Source organism: Schistocerca serialis, chromosome 2, assembly GCF_023864345.2.
Source record: "Schistocerca serialis cubense isolate TAMUIC-IGC-003099 chromosome 2, iqSchSeri2.2, whole genome shotgun sequence".
Taxonomy (NCBI): domain Eukaryota; kingdom Metazoa; phylum Arthropoda; class Insecta; order Orthoptera; family Acrididae; genus Schistocerca; species Schistocerca serialis.
In genome coordinates, this window is record NC_064639.1 from 622,006,259 (window position 1) to 622,027,066 (window position 20,808).

A 20,808-nucleotide genomic window follows, 5' to 3' on the forward strand; every position below is an offset into this window, starting at 1 on the left:
TCCACCAATTGGAACTAATGTGACTAAGTGTAGCACTCTGGAGAATTGGTGTTATAAGTATGCAAGCAGAGTCACACCAGCAGTGCATACTTACAGCTAGGACAGCTCCGGCCAATACCAAAAAGGGCTCTATCCCAGTAGACACTCGCCACAGTCTTCCATAGAAATTTGTATCTTGTTGGGCATAACACCATTTGGGAATTGTGTAGCATAGTATTTTGGTTGTTGTTATTCCTTTTCATTGTCTTGTAACTTTCATCTGGCTTTTGCCACCACAAGAATGATTGTGTTTCTTGTTCTTCTTGAGTTTGGAGATTAGTGCACATCAAGAAGGCATTTTAGTTAAATAAGGTGTGTTCAAACTTGATCATTAGTCCTTTCCTGCCAACTGCAGGACACTACAGTGAGACTTGTGCTCTACTATGAAAGAGATAATTGATATGGCTTGCAGTTTACAAGTAAAGCCATATCACATACTGACCAATAGAGGATTAAAAACAATCAAATGTATGATGGTTTAGGTTTAGGTTTGAAACCAGTACATATCTGCTCAGCTGCTGACTTGCTAGGGCTAACGCAGGTGAGGTTCTTCTTTCACTGTTTATTCCCTTAGCCTTTGAAGATCCCTTTTTCTCCACAAGGCACTGGAGTCCTCTTCTAATTATCCCCAGGAAGGATGAGTTGCCTCATCCATCATTCTGAAGGCCTTCTCCTGTGCCCAAGGTGCCGTTTAGATCTTCATCTGTAACCCTGGTCATGGGTTCCATGTTATACCCCGTGAAGCTGGGTCCCTGCCTGAACTTAGCCATCCTTCCACACCAACCTACTGATGTGGAGGATGTCCACCCTTGCAGCATGGATGTGCCAGGCAAGAATTATTCAGGTGGTTGACAGGGAAGGTGTCCTATCTCCCTTGAGCTGGGTTAATGGTTGTGGGAAAGTTTGGAAGACCTAAAGGGGCCAAAGTACCAAACTGATAAAGTCAAGATGCTATACCAAAAGTGTTACAGCTGTGTTCAAGTAGGCAACAGATGATCAGAATGGTTTAAAATAAAGAGAAGTGTGCAACAAGGAAGTGCCCTATCACCACTCCTGTTTGTAATAGTAATGGACAAGATCATAAAACCTATAAAGAAAATAAGACAGTGAACCAAATGCCCTGGTTTTTGCTGATGATTTGATAGTACGGGGAGAGAGAGAAGCTGAAGCAGAGAAGAAACTTAATGACTGGAACAAAACGTTCAAAAATGTCACACAAAAAAATAAATAAAACACAGACAGTAGAAATTACCATCAACATGCAAATAACAACTTCAAATATATTCCTAGAAGCAGTCAAAGGAGAATCTGTTTCACATTTCACATTCCTAGGAAGCATGATCTCAAAAGACAACACCATTAAGCAGGAAATACTCAGCAGGACACAGAAAGCATCTAATTTTTAGAGTCAAATCAGAAATATTCTCTGGGATGGTAAAATGCCATGAAAAGCAAAAGCAACCATGTATCACACCTATTTCATACCAATCCTAATATATGGTTTAGAAACATGTACCCTAATAAACAAAGACCTCAGCAGAATTCAGGCTACAGAAATGAGATACATTATAACTGTGATCCAGACAACTAGAAAGGACAAAATCGGGAATGAGGTGAATAGAAAAGTAGCTGGTATTGAGGTTCCTGTTACCAGTGTCATAAAGAAATGCAGGCTTCATTGGTATGGGCAAATAATGAGGATGAACAGCCAAAGACCTGCCAGAAGGTATTTCAATCTGAACCTTGTACGAAGCAGACCACAGGGAACACAAAGAAAATGCTGGATAGAGACTGTAAGATCAGACATGGAGGAGAAAGGTCACAAATGGGAAGGTGTCTTGGAACAGGAGTGTATGAACACAGAAGGAGATGGCAAGCACTTGTACACCACCCCCAGGAAACTGGAATTGGAAAACTATGATGATGATGACGATGATGATGATGCATACAATATCAACATCATATCTTCACAGAATATTGTGCCAGCTGCCTCTGATTTGTCTAGTAAATTAGATAAAAAATCAGTAGTGACATATCTCAATGAGGAACTTGAAACTTTCGGCGCAGGTCAGGAGCATGTAGAGGAACTCTTGCTCAAATTTAAAAGAATAGTTGACCATGCACTGGATAGATATGTACCCAGTAGAACAGTTCATAGTGGGAGGGAACCTCCTTGATATACAGTCACTATAAAGAAACATTTAAAGAAGTAGAGATAACTGCATAATAGGTGCAAAGCAAAACATAGGGCTATAGATAGTGAGATGCTGAATGAAACGTGTTTGGCTGTCAAGAGAGTAATGCATGATGCCTTCAATAACTACAGTAGTAGAATATAGTCAAATTACACTTCGCAAAACCCAAAGAAATTCTGGTCGAATGTAAAGGCCATTAGTGCCACCAAAGTTAGCATCCAGTCCCTAGCAAATGAGACAAGAATTGAAACTGTGGGTGGCAAAGTAAAAGCTGAAATGCTTAACTTCATTTTCAAATGTTCCTTAATGAAGGAAATCTCAGGAGAGTTGCCCCAATTTAATTCTCACACCACTGAAAAGATGAATGAAATAAGTATTAATATCGATGGTGTTAACAAACAACTGAAATTATTAAAACTGAACAAATCTCCAGGCCCCAATTGACTCCCTATCAGGTTCTATGCTGAATTTGTGGCTGAGTTAACCCCTCTTCTATCTATTATCTACTTTAGATCCCTTGAACAAAAAACCATGCTCAGTTCTTGGAAAAAGGTACATCCGTCTACAAGAAGGGCAGTAGAAGTGATCCACAAAATGGTAGAAGTGATCCACAAAACTACTGGGCAATATCCTTGACATAAATTTGTTGTTTGTTAGAACACATTATGAGCTCAAACATTATGAGGTATCTTGATCAAAATGACCTCCTCAATGCCAACCAGCATGGAAACCCAACTTGCACTTTTCTCACATGACATACTTGAGCTTTGGTCAAGGAAACCAGATAGATTCATTGTTCTTGATTTCCAAAAAGCATTTGACTTACTACCATCTACGCTTATTGTCAAAAGTATGATAATATGGGGTATCAAGTGAAATTTATGACTGGATTGAGGACACAGCATGTTATTTTGGATGGAGAGTCATCGTCAGATGCAGAAGTAACTTCGGGCATGCCCCAGGGAAGTGTGCTGGGACCATTTCTATTCATGTTCTATATTCATGTCCTTGCAGGCAATATAATAGAAAAATCAGGCTTTTTGCAGATGCAGTTATCTATAATGAAGTAATATCTGAAAGAAGCTGCATAAGTATTCAATCAGATCTTGATAAGATTTCAAAGTGGTGCATAGATAAGCAACTTCTAAATGTTCAGAAATATAAAATTTTGCAGTTCACAAAATGAAAAAATGTAGTATCCTACAATTATAACATCACAGGGTCACTGTTGGAATCGGCCAACTCATACAAATACCTGGGTGTAATAGTTTGTAGGGATATGAAATGAAATTATCACATAGGTTCAGTCGTGCATAAAGCAGATGATAGACTTCGGTTTGTTGGTAGATTACTGGGGAAGGGCCATCAGTCTACAAAAGAGATTGCTTACAAATCACTCATGTGACCTGTTCTAGAATATTGCTCAAGTGCGTGGGACCCATACCAGATAGGACTAACAGGCAATGTTGAACGTATACAGACGAGGGGAGCACGAATGGCCACAGGTTGTTTAATCCATGGGAGAGTGTGACTGACATACTGAAAGAACTGAACTGTCAAACTCTTGAAGACAGACGTAAACAATCCTGAGAAAGTCTATCAATAAAGTTTCAAGAACCAGGTTTAAACGATTACACCAGGAATATCCTACAGCCAACACAAACTGCTCACACAGGGATCATGAGAATAAGATCAGAATAGTTACTGCATGCACAGAGGCATTGAAACAATAATTCTTCCTGCTCTCCTTACGTGAATGGAACAGGAAGAAACCTTAATAACTGGTACAATGGGATGTACCCTCTGCCATACACCTCATGGTGGTTTGCAGAGTATAGACGTACATGTAGATGAAATGACCTGGATTTATGGGAATATCTGTATTCTAATCATCAGTACTAAGATGGAATAGTTTTATGGAGGAGGAACATCTGATAAGAATTATGAATGTTCCAAAATAGTATGTTCCCTTTCTTTCATCAGCACACCTCCAAGCAAAAGCAAAATTAAACTTCCTGGCAGATTAAAACTTTGTGCTGGATGTTTGCCGGACTGAGACTTGAACTTTGGACCTTTGTCTTTCGCAGGCAAGTGTCTACCAACTGAGCTATCCAAGCACAACTCATGACCCGTCCTCTCAGCTTTATTTCTGCCAGTATCTCATCTCCTACCTTCCAAACTTCACAGAAGCTCTCCTGCGAACCTTGCAGAACTAACACTCCTGGAAGAAAGGATATTGCAGAGACATGCCTTAGCCAAGGTAGGAGATGAGGTACTGGTGAAAATAAAGCTGTGAGGACAGGTTGTGAGTCGTGCTTGGGTAGCTCAGTTGGTAGAGCACTAGCCTGTGAAAGGCAAAGGTCCTAAGTTTGAGTCTCAGTCCAGCACACAGTTTTAATATGCCAGGAAGTTTCATACCGGTGCACACTCCATTGCAGAGCAAAAATTTCATTCTGGAAGTGCAATATGGTATTTACATCCATCCTTGCTACAAATAACAAATGCAAGTAAATAAATCAGAAAACTCGCACATTAATTTTGATCAACCAGTCTACTGGAAGGATTCAGATGTGGTAGCAGATGTTTTACTTCCAAACTAAGCAATGTCATTATGAGATTAGAAGGTTTCCATCTGTCGATGTCTTTTATGGGTGCAATTGTGACAATTATGGCTGTGAGTGAATTGAGAGAACTTTTCTGCATGATTTACACTGGAAGCAGTATCGATAAGATACTAGGACTGTTTGGGCACACATCCTCACACAGGCTGTTTGGCTGGTTTAAGCACTGAATGCCTAGATTTGACTGAAGGAGAGTTTCCTGCACTGGACAGAGTTATCACTTGTCCATATAAATCATTATTCAAAGAGTTTCATGTTGTGACTGTCAAATTGTCAGAAACATTGTTGAAAACTGAAAATGGTGGTGCTTCAGCTATGGCATAGCATGTAACCCTGTGAAATAACTTCATTAAAACTGAATGTATGGGAGAATGGAACCTGCACATCGAATTTATCAAAGTAATGATTCCTTACTTTCATGAAGGAGGCCATTTTAAGTACCCTAAGAGTGTAAATGTGTAGTACCAGGACATGATCAGTGTGAAAGACAAAATGGATATTGAGGAATTGTTATAAGCTCACAGCTGAAGGCTACTTCAATACAAGATGTACTCAAAAGCACTTAGGGTGTAGTCCCTTAGCATTTTTTGATGGGCATCCCAGTGACGTCTGCTACCAAAGCCCCAGAACCACCTGATCAGGCTTTACTGCACCCATCCACAATATCCGTCTTCTTCACAACAATAGCCATTACAGTGTCAGAATAAAAAGTATTATCCAACAAAAGGAACTTCATTTCAATGCTGATGATTGAAATGGTAGTAAAGGGAATTTTGGTTAAGCAGGCAATAGACTATTCTGATGTAATGACAGTAAACACCAGTAAAGGCTGCTGACTTTGATAGTGCCACCATCACTGGTGAATATGTGGGTACCCTGGTACTGAGGACAGCATTATCCTCTTCTCAAAACAACATTTTCCAGAAGAATGGGAGTGATAATGTCCTCTATATATTTTACTTGTCAACATCATGCAAATACACAGGATAGTCTTCTCCTTCATGCAGCAAATGAGTGTGACACTACTTCGAACCCTTTTTGGACAAGGGAAGAAGAAAGTCAGCACCATTTATAAGGAAAACCGTTTTCTATCTGACTTAGTTTTCAAAACACCAGACGTAAAAGCACCCAGTATTTAAGCACGTAAAAGGATTCTTGTGACACCGTACAGCGAAAACATGAACAAAAATACACTGGACTATGCTCATGGCCAAATAGTTCTCTAAATATACAGTAAAACCCACAATTTACTTTTCAAGGCTATCATCTTCATGAGATGCCTTCTTCTACCATTCTTTTATGTCTGTCTACAAGTGCAGACTTGGGTGGATAATAAAAAGATAGGATTCCAATGCTCTGTCACTTGCAAATGTTGTGCCCATGCAAGTGAGTGTTTGCCTGAACCAGACCCAAATGAGAAGGTTGATGAGGGTATTAAGATGAAGGGAGAACTCTAATCGATAAGATCATTGCTGGCGAGGAAGAAACTGAGCCCAGCTTGACTTGCCACCTGGACCAAAGAGACCAGGCCATAAACTTTTTTGTATGATTCTGTATTCTGCTACATGTTTTTCACTCATAGAAACTCCTGTTTTGTATGCAAACACATGCTTGGTATGAAATGTCATTGTACATAACAAAAAAATTGTGTCCTCCCCCTACTTATACACCTGTATTGAATGAATATCCCACTGCAGACTGGAAGAGAGGAGTGGGAAGGGGAGTGATGTTCAGTCATTCAGTGTTGACAATTAGAATGTTAAGACCTGTACTCTTTTAGAGGTATTCAGTGATCTGATAGTTCTGCAGTTCCTTTGAAGCTCTGAATGGGGGGAGTGAGAATATTTTTACTCAGTATTTAAATAGGAAATTTAACATTCTTAAGAAAGATCCAAGGGCTTTCTGTTATAGGATGCAAGGGAAAAGTATATAGACAAAACCTGGAAAAATGCTAAAATTTCATTGTTTTGTGTCTCCCTCAGAGTTAGCACAGAGTATGCAAGGACAACAACTTTTATTCAAGACTTCAGATCATTATATACAGAATACTAAAAAATTCTGAAAATGCAATTTTTAAAGGTTCATTGTACCTGTCAACTTGACTACACGGGATAACAGTTATCAATACAAACTAAACCACAGTGTCTGACATAGACAACAACACATATCACATCATGTCAATTCTGTAAGATGATTTTACATGTCATTCAAATACACCTCTTTTTTTACTTTCAGTTAAATATACAACTGACATCAAGATATATATGTTGGGGTACTACTACTTTTTCCCTGTCTGTTGTTGTAGAAAACTTGCCCATCCTTTGTTATGTCTTAATATGGCTGTATTATGTGGGCATGCTGAACAATGCTTAGACATGATCTCACAGACATATGTCTAAGCATTGGGAGACTCCCAATGTGAAATAGCTATAAGACTTAAACAGGTAACACTTGATGGATGCATTTGATACTTTTTTCCAGGTGTGTTTACCTCAGTATCATGAGGGTATAGGAATCATGTAGCACAAAATAGAGTATTGATCTGTTTCTCTGTCTATCTAGAATCCTAAATTTTGTATACAGTAACTTTCCATTGTGTATTTAAACCCTCCATATTATCTGTTATTATTCACAGTGTTGTATAAAACACCCCAAACAAATGTTCCAAAAACACAAAGCAATTATACAGAACAATAGACAGAACTATTCAAAGGGAATTTTTCGCAAGTTCCCCCCGTCTAGCAGAGAAACTACTTAATTGAAAATAAAAACAAGTCAAAAGAACCATGCTTGGTATCAGCTGGAGTGATCTATGAAAAGCTGAAAACCATATTAAATAAAAACAGAAAAGGTGTCAAACTGCAAAAAACGACATGGGAAGTCAAAATGAATTTAAAAGGAACCAAATGTCACTAACTGAGGAAGACTTTCAAAATGACGCTATCAGGAACTTCCATTAAAACTTCTGAAAAAAACCTCCAGACTTACCAACCGTCTCAACTGTGCTTAAGAAATGAAAATCGAAAAATTACATGTACATGCATGCTCCACAAGCCACCTTATGGTGTATGGTGGAGGGCACATTGCACCACTACTAGTCAATTCCCTTCTTGTTCCTCTCGAACAGAGCAAGGAAAAAATGACTTTCAATACATCATAATATGAGCTATAATTTCTCTTATCTTTTTGGTCCTTATGTGAAATGTACGTTGACAGCAGCAGAAAAATTCTGCAGTCAGCTTCAACTACTAGTTCTCTAAATTTTCTCAACAGTGTTCCTCAAAAAGAACATTGTCTTCCCTCCATGGATTCCTATTTTAGTTACCATGGCATCTCCATAACACTTGCATGTTGATCGAACCAACCAGTAAAACATCTAGCAATCTGCCTTCGAATTTCTTCATGGGGATCCCAAACACTTAGGCAGTATTTAAGAATGGGCCATGCTAGTGTTCTATATGTGATCTCCTTTACAGATAATCCACACTTTGCTAAAATTCCCCCAATAAACTGAAGTCCATTAATTGACTTTCCTACTATTATCTTTACATGCTTGTTTCATTTCACATCACTCTGCAATGTTACACCTAGATATTTAACTGACATGAATGTGTCAAGCAGTGCATTACTAATGCTGTATTGGGATGTTTCAGTATTATTTTTCCTACTCATCTGCATTAACTTACATGTTTTTACATTTACAGCTAGCTGCTTTTCATCACACCAACTAGAAATTTTGTCTAAGTCATCTTGCATCCTCCTACAGTCAGTCAATGATGACACCTTCCTGTACACCACAGCATCATCAGCAAACAACTGCAGACTGGTTTCCTGTACACCACAGCATCATCAGAAAACAGCCACAGATTGCTCTTACCCCATCTGTCAGATCATTTATGAACGTAGAGAATAATAGCAGTCCTATCACACTTCCAATGGGCAATCCTGATGATACACTTGTCTCTGATGAAAACTCACTATCAAGGACAACATATTGGGCTCTATTACTTAAGAAGTCTTTGAGCCTCTCATATTTCTGAGGTGCTAGTATCTTCGCTAACAAACCTCAATGGGTCACCATGTCAAATGCTTTTCAGAAATCTAAGAATATGGAATCTGCCTGTTGTCCTTCATCCATAGTTTGTAGGATATCATGTGAGAAAGGGCAAACCAAGTTTCACACGAGTGGTGCTTTCTAAATCCATTGCTGATTTGTGGACAAAAGATTTTGTATCTCTACAACATTTATTAATTCAGACTGAGAATGTGTTTCAGAATTCTGCAGCAACTGATGGTAAGGATATTGCTTCATAATTTGCAGATCTGTTTTTTTACCATTTGTATATAAAGGAGTCACCTGCACTGCTTTCCAAGGTGCTTGGGACTTTACATTGGATAAGAAATTCACAATAAATGCAAGCTACATAATGGGCCAATGCAATAGAGTACTTTTTGTAAAGCCGAATTGCAGTTCCATTCAGACCTGGCAACTTATTTATTTTCAACTCTTTCAGTTGTTTCTCTATACCATGAACGTGTATTAGTATGTCCTCCATATGGATATCTATGCAATGGTCCAACAACAGTATGTTTGTACAATCCTTCTGTGTGAATGATTCCTTAAATGCAAAATTTAAAACTTGAGCTTTCCTTTTGCTATCCTCTACTGTCATCCCAAACTAGTCGATGAGTAACTGGATAGAAGCCTTCACCCTGCTTAGTGATTCTACATAGGTCCAAAATTTTTTTCGCATTCTCCATCAGATCTTTTGCTAAGACATGATGGTGGTAGTTTATGCTTTGCGTATCGGTCTTTTTACAGACACACAAATCTTTACCAACATTTGGCTGCCATCATTTGCACACCCTCTTTTTAACCAAGAGGAATTTCTAATTTTCATTATAAAACCATGATGGATCTGTTCCATACTTAATGCACTTATTCAGCACATACTTCTCCAGGGTACAATTTACAATCTCTTTACATTTTGCCCATAACTCCTATACATCCATCATACTAGAACTAAATGATGTCCATTCTCAGTCTAAGTGGTATGCCGACAACCGCTTATCTACTCGTTCTAGCAAAAATACTCTCCAAGCCTTGTTGAGTGATTTATTAACTTTAGTGACCATTGATGGTATGGTGACATCATGATCACTAATCCCCGTCTCCATATTGACACCATCAATAAGGTCATGCCTATTTGTAGCTACAAGGTTTAAAATATTTCCATTGTGTGTGTGTAGTCTAACTATCTTTTCAAGACAGGTTTGGAAAATGTATTCCAAATTACCTCACAAAACTGCCTGTCCGTACCCCCTACACTGAATCCATAGACTCCACATCTATACCCAATAAATCAATATCGTCTCCAACTGACATATGGGTATTTCCGCACTTCTGAGCATGGACATTCTTTCAATGACTGTAAAATTGTCATGGCCAAATTGGGTGGTCAGTTAAGACATTAGACAGTTAGTCTGATTTCACTAGACCTGACAGTCACACTCAAATTCAAACTCAACAGAGAAAATATTTTTATTGACTGCAATGAACATTCTCCCTCCTATGGCATCTCATCTGTCTTTCCAATATACATTCCATGACTCACTAAACATTTCATAGACTTTTACGCTGGTTTTCAATCAGCCCTCAGTTCCGAGAATAATCTGACTGCAACCAGTTTTGTGGAGGGCAGTAAATTTGGGACTTATTTATTTATTTATTTATGTATCCTGTGGATCACATATTGTACAAAGTACACATGATATAGGACAAGTCATTTTTCTTAACAAATATGTAGTTTGGAGAAAAAAAATAGGCAATGGACTGCCATTTAAAAAAATGTACACAAAATTGTTCGTTGATGAATATAGTAACTTCACATACAGAGAATACAAACAATTTACATGGGGAACTAAGAAACATGTAGGCAATGTAGTGCTACTTTAAATTTACACAAATAATCACTGAGATTACAGAATAGTGAAAATGTCAACTGGAAACACAACAGAAGGACAATGTCATTTAAAAACTACATTAAACATGAAATTAACATTGAGATTTCACAGACAATTAAGTTTTAATACCAATAGAATGTGTACTTGTACATTCAAAAGCGAGTTGAAAATTTTTGGGAAGTGAAACTGAAACATAGTTGTGTATAGTAGAAATTAGGTTATTATTTTGCCTACAGAATGTTTTACTCTAATCACAGTATTTTACAAAGGAACTTTATAATTTTTCATTTCCAGGAATTCTTGTACTGAATAGAAACAGTGCTTTGTCAGAAATGCCTTTAGTTTATTTTTAAATATTGGATCTGGAGCAGTTTTTATTTGTTCTGGAATTTTATTGTGTAATACGACACCCAGATGAGTTATATATTTTTGGTATGATGATGTCCTTGAAAAAATTTGATGGATATTAGATTGCCCTCTGGTATAATGAGGATGAATACTTTGACAATCTACTGATATAAAATTCTGGCAGGTGATGTGTCTTTACTTTGCTTGTTATCTAATTTCAATATCCATGAAATTAACCCTGAACAATATAGCATTGCTTCTTGAAAAAAGTAATGTAATTCAACTTATCAATATGTAACTACAATGGAACCGCTATACGTGCTCATAGAATTGTATAAGAAAAAGATTTCTTTGTTTCACATTCTTGTCTCCTTCTTTATGTTCCTGGTCTTGTTGGTTCTGATGTCCTATCTGATGATCACATAGAGATCACAGTCGATAAATAATGACTATAATTATCTGTAGTATTATTATCAATTTTGTCAAATATATATGCAATTATTTATGGTAGAATGTGTTTCTTGTTGGTAGCAAAATGTACCTTCTCTGACCCATAATCATCATTTACGTAATAATTAAATGTTGCCCTGGGCATTTTGTCTAAGTTAATTGTTGTAGCGATGCCATTAATGATAAAATGATAAAAATGCTTTTAATAGTCATTCCTTGCATGGAGTATTAAAGATAATAATCTTAATAATTACAGAATGGCATCTTGTAATATTTTCCATTTCATTTTTTAGGCCAGAGGTAGTTTTATGAATAATAATTTTTGTTAATGTATACGCTGCCATTGCACATAGGCAGCTATACTGGAGCATCAAGCCTCACAGAAAAAGAAATAATTAAGCAGTTTATTTAACTGGTTTATCACATAACATAAAAGAAAGATTTTTTTTAATCCATTGTGAGTAAGATGGATGTCTTCACATTGGAATACGTATGATATTTCTGGTGATAGTGCCCTGAGAAAAAATTAGCCATGTCCTTTAACCAACAAAAGAGAATTTTTAACAAAACATTTTCATTTCCAATTATCAGAATAATTTATTTCATTCTCTTTTGAAAAAAGCTCACGCAATAGCAACCGTGAAAACTGTGGAATATTAGCAAGCTATTTTAAGATGATGTAAAGTTGTGACAAACCAAGAGCAAAATTTCTAGAAAGAAATACAGGATGCACTTACACAAACTGAGACCACCTGCCAGAATGGATGAAATCTAGAATATCATTAAAGATTTAAAGAATGATAAGGCCCCATAGGGAAGATTCAGTAACAGCTGAAAGATAGAAAATTGCATGTGCTGGAACAGCCAAGAAGATACACAGAGTCTTTCAAAAAGTCTGGGAAATAGAAGCTACACTGAAAGATTGGAAAACAGCATTAATTCATTCAATCCACACAAAAAAAAGATATAAAATGGACCCCAAAAGCTGTAGAGGAATTTGCCTCATTCCAGTGACTTACAAAGTTCTTTCGAAATCAGTCTGGAAAGCCAACTGGATCAGCAATTATGAGAGTACAAAGGAGGGTTTAGAATAGGATGATTCTGCAGAACAAATTTTAAACCTTACATTTATAATCAGGTAAAAAAGAATGAGAACCAAAAGCATTTTAATATAACATTTGTAGACTTAAAAAAAAAAAAAAGTGATTTGACTGACAAGGAAACATTAATCAACACCTTAAAAGAGTTTGGAAACTTCTGAGGCTTTTGAGATCAAAATTGATGTAAGACAAGGAGATGGGTTGTCCCCAGTGCTGTTCAACTGTGTACTAGAAAATGTTATCAGGGAATAGAGGAAAAGAACAGAAAAAGAAGATGGAATTTTAACAAGCATAACCAGGAGAAAAGGGGTACTCTGAGTATTGATTTTTTGGCTTTTTCAGACAATCCTGCCATCTTAGCTGAATCTATAGAAAATGGAACAATGCAGATAAATCTCCAATAAGAGACAGTTTCAAAAGCTGCATGTTTATTTGAAAAAGTGAAGTATACCGCAGATGGAAAGGAGGCACCAAAATACAGGATAACTGATTGTGGAAGATTAAAAAAGGCTACAAAATTTTAACATCTAAGTGAAATAATACAACCAAATGTGCTTGACAACAAAGAAGCTAATTGAGGAAGGGCAAGGAATATGGAGGTGGCCTTTCAGTTAACAAAAAGCCAGTATAACAAGAAATTTATTTCCATAAATGAAAACTACAGCACTACAACAATGTCATTAGATCAAAATGGCTTTATACTTCACAAATACTTCTGTTAAATAAAGCCACACAATTAGGTGAGATAGAAAAGGAATGAAAAATAATCAGGAAAATTTTGGGACCAAAATGTGACAATGGGAAATTAAGAAGTACTAATGAAGGTCATGAGAATGTACAATGTAGATTAGACACAATGAGGGAGAGAAGAGTTGTATTCCATGGGCATTTACAAAGGCTAGAAAAAAAAGAATAACAAAAAGAATTTTTAATTTTTTTGACAGAAACCTGACAACATTGACAGTCAAAGAAGATTACGCAGAGCTGAGGGATGCAGAAATAATGGAGGAAGAAATAGGACAGAGAGAAAAGTTCATAACAAAAGTAAAAGGTATCAAGGGCTCCCAGGAGAAAACAAAGAAAAAGACAGGTGCAATGCAGACAGAAGAAGAAGGAGAAAAATAGGGAAAGAATGAAACACTGCAGGAAAGAATTAAACATTACTGGAAAGAAACAAAGGAGAAAATAAAGAAGACTTAAGTTACTTCATGTGTTCCTTAGTCAGCCAAACCAATAAAAAAAGTTAATAATAATAAGACCATCATATAATTGTTATCAGAAGTGCTGCAGTTCACAGATGTTTCTCTAGTTTGGTAGCTAAAAATGTAATGAGCTTAGAAATTGCTTTAAGAAATAAAGTAACAGACTACTGTTGTGAAACTATAAAAAAAGAGTAAGATGACAAAACAAGACCAATATGAGCAGCATAGCAAAGCAAATAAGACCATTTACTTCTATAAGAAAGGAACATTTACAAGCAATACTATGCTTGGTATTAAGTAAAAGAAGAACTTCATCTGTTCATCACTATTGCCCATTCTAGTAGTGGTCTGAATATGTAACAAAAACTGGTGCTATCACATGCAATTACTATATCAGACAGGTGTTCCACTGAGTATTACAGTTACTTTTGGTTATGCCAAGTCAAGTTCTATGGCTTGTGACACAAGAGTAACCCTAAGCTTGTCTATCAACTTTGCTTGTATGTGCTTATAAAGCACATGAACTATCAGTTAATGCAGAACATGGTAACTCACCTTGGTGGTTTACCGAGTAGTCTTCTCTTCCCTTCCATTTGGATCTGTACCTTTACAAGGTCTGTAGGGCTAGCGACAAATTGTGCCAATGCTCCAGATGTAACACCACTAATGGCTGATTTCCTTTAAACAAATCATACAAATAATGGAAGAAAAATAAAAAAGCATATTAAGTAGGATATAACTCTTGGAGGAAAACACAGTAACAGATGAAAGTAAATACTGAACATATTACTTCAGAATTCGATATTTTTCTTGGGGTCACTATACTATAAATTAAAGAAGGAAAAATTTTGGGAAATTAAAAACATGATTCTTCCTGGTTTATACATATATGAATCTCTAATCTTCCCTAAGTCATATCAAGATTTCTCTACACTAAATATTGAAGTTTACAACTATGGAACAGCAAATAAATATTATTTTCATATAATGGAAAGTCCAGGTTGGAATCTATCCTTTCCATAATTGTTGACTTTTTTAATGTCATTCACACGAAAGCCTTGTACCAGAAAAGTTTACTGCACCTTCAAAAACCTCTGTTCAGTGCTATGCTTACCTGACATCATTATTTATTTCAAAATGGACATCCATTTTAACAACATTAACATATAAAATGTTTTCTGTCAACCATTTGTAGACTTACTTGGTTATCCTCTTGACTCTGTCTGATATCCTTTAGTTTAGCCTTTAATCTTAGGTTAACTTGGTTGTGTCCAAGAACCAGTTAATGTGATATACAAAATTTGATGTTTCCATAATTTTGAATATGATTTTGTTCCTGTGATATAGTCTGTAATTATGACCTTGAATTTCTGTCATGAAAATAAATGTCCATTCGTTTATAGGGGATGACAATTAATGGAAAAAAAAACTGCTTTAGTGTCCCTTGTATAATTTTACAGCCTACACAGTCTTAGGCCTTGGTCAAGTTGCAACACTCCTTATACAGCTCTGACTCTTCATTTCTGAGGTCATATTACACTTTCCTTACAAAGAATCCTTCACTGAAGCCAAACAGAGAGAAAACAGACAAATTATTCTTAATAAAGACCATCAGTTTTCTGTTGATAGCTAGTTCTCTATTTAAGGAAATAAACACTGAAAGAAATAACATATATTTGCAATTACTGATTATTTGCTTAACCCCATTTCTATTGAGAACTGCTGCTTCTGCATATTTTGATCTGTCCAGAAATATGCCTTGAGCCACTTGTGGATTACAAAGATAGCAAAAGTGGGAGACAGTGTCCTGTCAAATCAGCATAAGATTCCCTGCTAAAATCATGTTGGAGCTGGAAGGATTATTTTTTTCCCACAACATCATGAATTTTTGCTTGGTGTGAGACTCTAATGTATCCATGTTTGGCAGTTTGAAATTAGTTCCTATCACTGTTCCCATGTTGCTGTTATAAGTAATCACCTAGGTTAGTGAACAGTGACTTTAATATGTTTTCATTTCTGCACTGCTATCGTCTTGGTACTGAAACTTATTAATGTCACTTTATTATTTATTTCTTGTTTAATAATGCACCAGGTTATTGATACTTTAGGATTAGTTATTTCATTTCTTGTTGTTACAAGAAGAAAATGGAGAAATTTGTGGTAATGTTTCAATTCTTGATTAGAACATATTCTCTGAACAAAAATGAACTCTCTCCACCTATTACAAGACACTTTAATTCCACATGTTTATTTATGCCTTCATCTACTTCTGTCCAGTCTTACCATTAGCTGTTTCCAGAATGCACAGGATTCAGAGTGCTGTAGAAATATGTATAAGAGGGAAATAAATTTCTATTCTTCACAAATCTCTTTCTGTTCATCTTTCTATAAGTTATTTATGTAAAGTATTTTCTTTCTGTTATCTAAAACTAGTTGGGCAACACATTTACTGGTCAATAAAATTCTTCTGGGTATGTGACTACATTGTCACTGTATAAAGTTTTCCAACATTTTGGCCGCTGCCACAAATGGCCTTTCAGAGTATTTTTGCTAATTTATTGTTGATAACAAGTTCATTATGATAAGGCAATTCACTGTGTATTGTTTTAAAAGCAAAATCTGAAAGTATTTAAATCTAAAATTATGCTCTAGGACCTCCTAAAATCAGCTGGAACTTTAATATAAAATTATTGCCAAGTATCATGAAAAAAAACACCAGCTGTCCAACTGCTTCAAGAAACTAAAATAATTGCCATTAGTAGTATATATGCAATCAATATCCCTAAGTTTGCAGGTTTCTGCCATTTAAAGAGCTACAGAACGCAGTATCAACTAGACTCTACAGTCAAAGATTTAAACTACTTTTTTCTGTATATAGCCACAGTCCATTTCTTTCCACTAGTTTTCATCCATTTTAATGTATCAGGCAAGTTTCATATGAGAATAACATCTCTTATTTTGTCTTATTGGTATGAGACTGACCCCCAGAGTCCGATGATATAGTTGCTGAACAGTTCAGAGAAAATTTGAGTCTCATAACAAATAAATATAAATACCCCGCTCGTATGGTTATAGTTGGTGGGGACTTGAACTTTCCCTTGATATGTTGGCAAAAATACTTGTTCAAAACCGGTGGTAGGCAGAAAACATCTTCCGAGATTGTCCTAAATGCTTTCTCCGAAAATTATTTCGAGCAGTTACTCCACGAACCCACGCGAATTGTAAATGGTTGCGAAAACACACTTGACCTCTTAGCCACAAACGATCCAGAGCTGATAGAGAGCATCATGACTGATACAGGGATTAGTGATCAAAAGGTCGTTGTAGCTAGGCTCAACACCTTTTCTTCCAAATCCACCAGAAACAAACGCAAAATAATTTTATTTAAAAAAGTGGATAAAGTGTCACTAGAAGCCTTCCTAAGAGACAATCTCCATTCCTTCCGAACTGACCATGCAAATGTAGACGAGATGTGGCTCAAATTCAGAGATATAATAGCAACAGCAATTGAGAGATTCATACCTCATAAATTGGTAAGAGATGGAACTGATCCCCCGTGGTACACAAAACAGGTCCGAACGCTGTTGCAGAGGCAACGGAAAAAGCATGCGAAGTTCAGAAGAAAGTGAAATCCCGAAGATTGGCTAAAATTTAGAGACGCACGAAATTTGGCACGGACTTCAATGCGAGATGCCTTTAATAGGTTCCACAATGAAACACTGTCTCGAAATTTGGTAGAAAATCCGAAGAAATTCTGGTCGTATGTAAAGTACACAAGTGGCAAGATGCAGTCAATACCTTCGCCGTGCAGTGACGATGGTACTGTTACCGACGACTGTGCCACTAAAGCGGAGTTATTGAACGCAGTTTTCCGAAATTCCTCCACCGGGGAAGACGAATGGAATATTCCAGAATTTGAAACACGAACAGCTGCTAGCATGAGTTTCTTAGAAGTACATACCTTAGGGGTTGCGAAGCAACTCAAATCGCTTGATAAGGGCAAGTCTTCAGGTCCAGATTGTATACCGATTAGGTTCCTTTCAGATTACACTGATACAATAGCTCCCTACTTAGCAATCATATACAACCGTTCGCTCACCGATAGATCTGTACCTACAGATTGGAAAATTGCGCAGGTCGCACCAGTGCTTAAGAATGGTATTAGAAGTAATCCATCGAACTACAGACCTATACCATTGGCGTCGGTTTGCAGTAGGGTTTTGGAGCATATACTGTATTCAAACATTATGAATCACCTCGAAGGGAACGATCTATTGATACGTAATCAGCATGGTTTCAGAAAACATCGTTCTTGTGCAACGCAGCTAGCTCTTTATTCGCATGAAGTAATGGCCGCTATCGACAGGGGATCTCAAGTCGATTCCGTATTTCTAGAGTTCCGGAAAGCTTTTGACACCATTCCTCACAAGCGACTTCTAATCAAGCTGCAGGCCTATGGGGTATCATCTCAGTTGTGCGACTGGATTCTAGATTTCCTGTCAGAAAGGTCGCATTTCGTAGTAATAGATGGCAAATCATCGAGTAAAACTGAAGTGATATCAGGTGTTCCCCAGGGAAGCGTCCTGGGACCTCTGCTGTTCTTGATCTATATAAATGACCTGGGTGACAATCTGAGCAGTTCTCTAAGGTTGTTCGCAGATGATGCTGTAATTTACCATCTAGTAAGGTCATCCGAAGACCAGTATCAGTTGCAAAGTGATTTAGAAAAGATTGCTGTATGGTGTGGCAGGTGGCAGTTGATGCTAAATAATGAAAAGTGTGAGGTGATCCACATGAGTTCCAAAAGAAATCCATTGGAATTTGATTACTCGATAAATAGAACAATTCTCAAGGCTGTCAATTCAACTAAGTACCTGGGTTTTAAAATTACGAACAACTTCAGTTGGAAAGACCACATAGATAATATTGTGGGGAAGGCGAGCCAAAGGTTGCGTTTCATTGGCAGGACACTTAGAAGATGCAACAAGTCCACTAAAGAGACAGCTTACACTACACTCATTTGTCCTCTGTTAGAATATTGCTGCGCGGAATGGGATCCTTACCAGGTGGGATTGACGGAGGACATCGAAAGGGTGCAAAAAAGGGCAGCTCGTTTTGTATTATCACGTAATAGGGGAGAGAGTGTGGCAGATATGATACACAAGTTGGGATGGAAGTCATTAAAGCAAAGACGTTTTTCGTCGCGGCGAGATCTATTTATGAAATTTCAGTCACCAACTTTCTCTTCCGAATGCGAAAATATTTTGTTGAGCCCAACCTACACAGGTAGGAATGATCATCAAAATAAAATAAGAGATAGTATGATTGTGGTTCGATGAACCCTCTGCCAAGCACTTAAATGTGAATTGCAGAGTAGTCATGTAGATGTAGAAGAGAGAATTTCGCCAAAATGAGAATTCACTGAAGACAACTATAAAATTATGAAGCAGAAGTTCTGGCCATTTCCTACCATCAGGAGGCAAAGCAGCAGTACAGCTGACAGGCATATATAAAAATACATGAAACAACCCTAGCTTTTGGAGAGGCAGTTTCTTCCTCAGTGGGGAGAGAGAAATAGGTTGGAAAACTTTAAAAAGTAAGAGCAGATCATTTAGACCACAGGATGAGAGGAATTCACATGTTGGGGGGATGGTTGAAGACAGACGAAAGTGGGAGGGGGGAGGGGGGGGGCAGTCAGAAAGAATAGGAAGCCAAACGCAGCCCTAGCTGTCCAATACCACTACATGAAGTCTCCCATAAAAGACGCCAACCATTTCCTACAAACAAATCAGCCAGACTGTTATTGGAACCACAATGGCCCATCCCATGTCAATCTTTTCATGAGCACATACAAGAGGCATCTGTCAAGACCCAGAAGCTGGGTATTGTTACATTCCATCCTGGATTTTACATGTTTTCAAAATATTTTCAAATCATGGCACTGAAGTGGGACATGGGCACCAGTCCAGTATTCACCCAGTTGGATGTGGGGAAACCACCTACAAACAACATCCACATTGGCTGGTACTATGGCTCTCATCATGAGTCCATCAGACAAATTTGATCTGGAGATGGCACACCTCCATGAATATCAGAAGCAGTATGCTAATAAATCGTACAATATCAGAGGCAGGGCAACTTCTGAAACCATGCATGTTGTTTATCAATTGCCTTGTGTCCACTGTACATCATTTTACACAGGAATGACTATCACTAAAATGGTTGAGTGCACAGTGACATCAGAACCACCTGCCTAGGGGACACCCAGTACGCATTTGCTGAACATGTTCTATAGCATGACAGGTGAAATGAGTGTCTGCTACACTGCATGTGCTATTTGGATCCTCCCATGCTCACTAGTTTCTATGAGCTCTAGAAATGGGAACATGCCCTGCAATACATCCTTGATCCCAACACCCTTATGGACTTAACCTCTGTTAACACATTTTCCCTTTCTTCATTATTATCATGTTTGAATCATATTTCCACATGCTTTTGCCTGCACGCACATATTTTTAGATGTCTTTTCTGTTATCCAACACTCCTCACGACCACTAAATGTCTTCATCTGCACATTTCTCATGTCATTTCCCTTTTCCCCAATGCCATCACTGTCACGATGGTCCCCGGCTCCATCTTTCTGCACCAGTCCCGAAAAGCATCCCTTTCCTTGCCTAAAACCCAGTACCACATCCTGTTCCTTAAATGCTGCCTAAATCAAGGAACCCCCCCCCCCCCCCCTCCCCACAACTGCAAAACCATGCAAGTCCCTGGCTCACAAACTCGGTACGGCAAAAACATGTCTCCATTCACAGGCAACTCAGAAACACCTATGCTCCTTCTGCAAGAAACTGCTGCTGTGCAATCCCCACTACATATATCACATCTC

The 20,808-nt window shown here is 37.5% G+C and overlaps 1 protein-coding gene across 1 annotated transcript in view; it reads right to left on the reverse strand.

The window, feature by feature from the left end:
* The window catches only part of LOC126457678 (mitochondrial uncoupling protein 4), a 422,954-nt gene that overhangs the window by 134,274 nt on the left and 267,872 nt on the right, over positions 1 to 20,808 (reverse strand). The window contains exon 5 of the mRNA XM_050094182.1: positions 14,475 to 14,597. Coding sequence (XP_049950139.1) covers positions 14,475 to 14,597 — 123 coding nt within the window. The remainder of the gene's footprint in view (positions 1 to 14,474; positions 14,598 to 20,808) is intronic.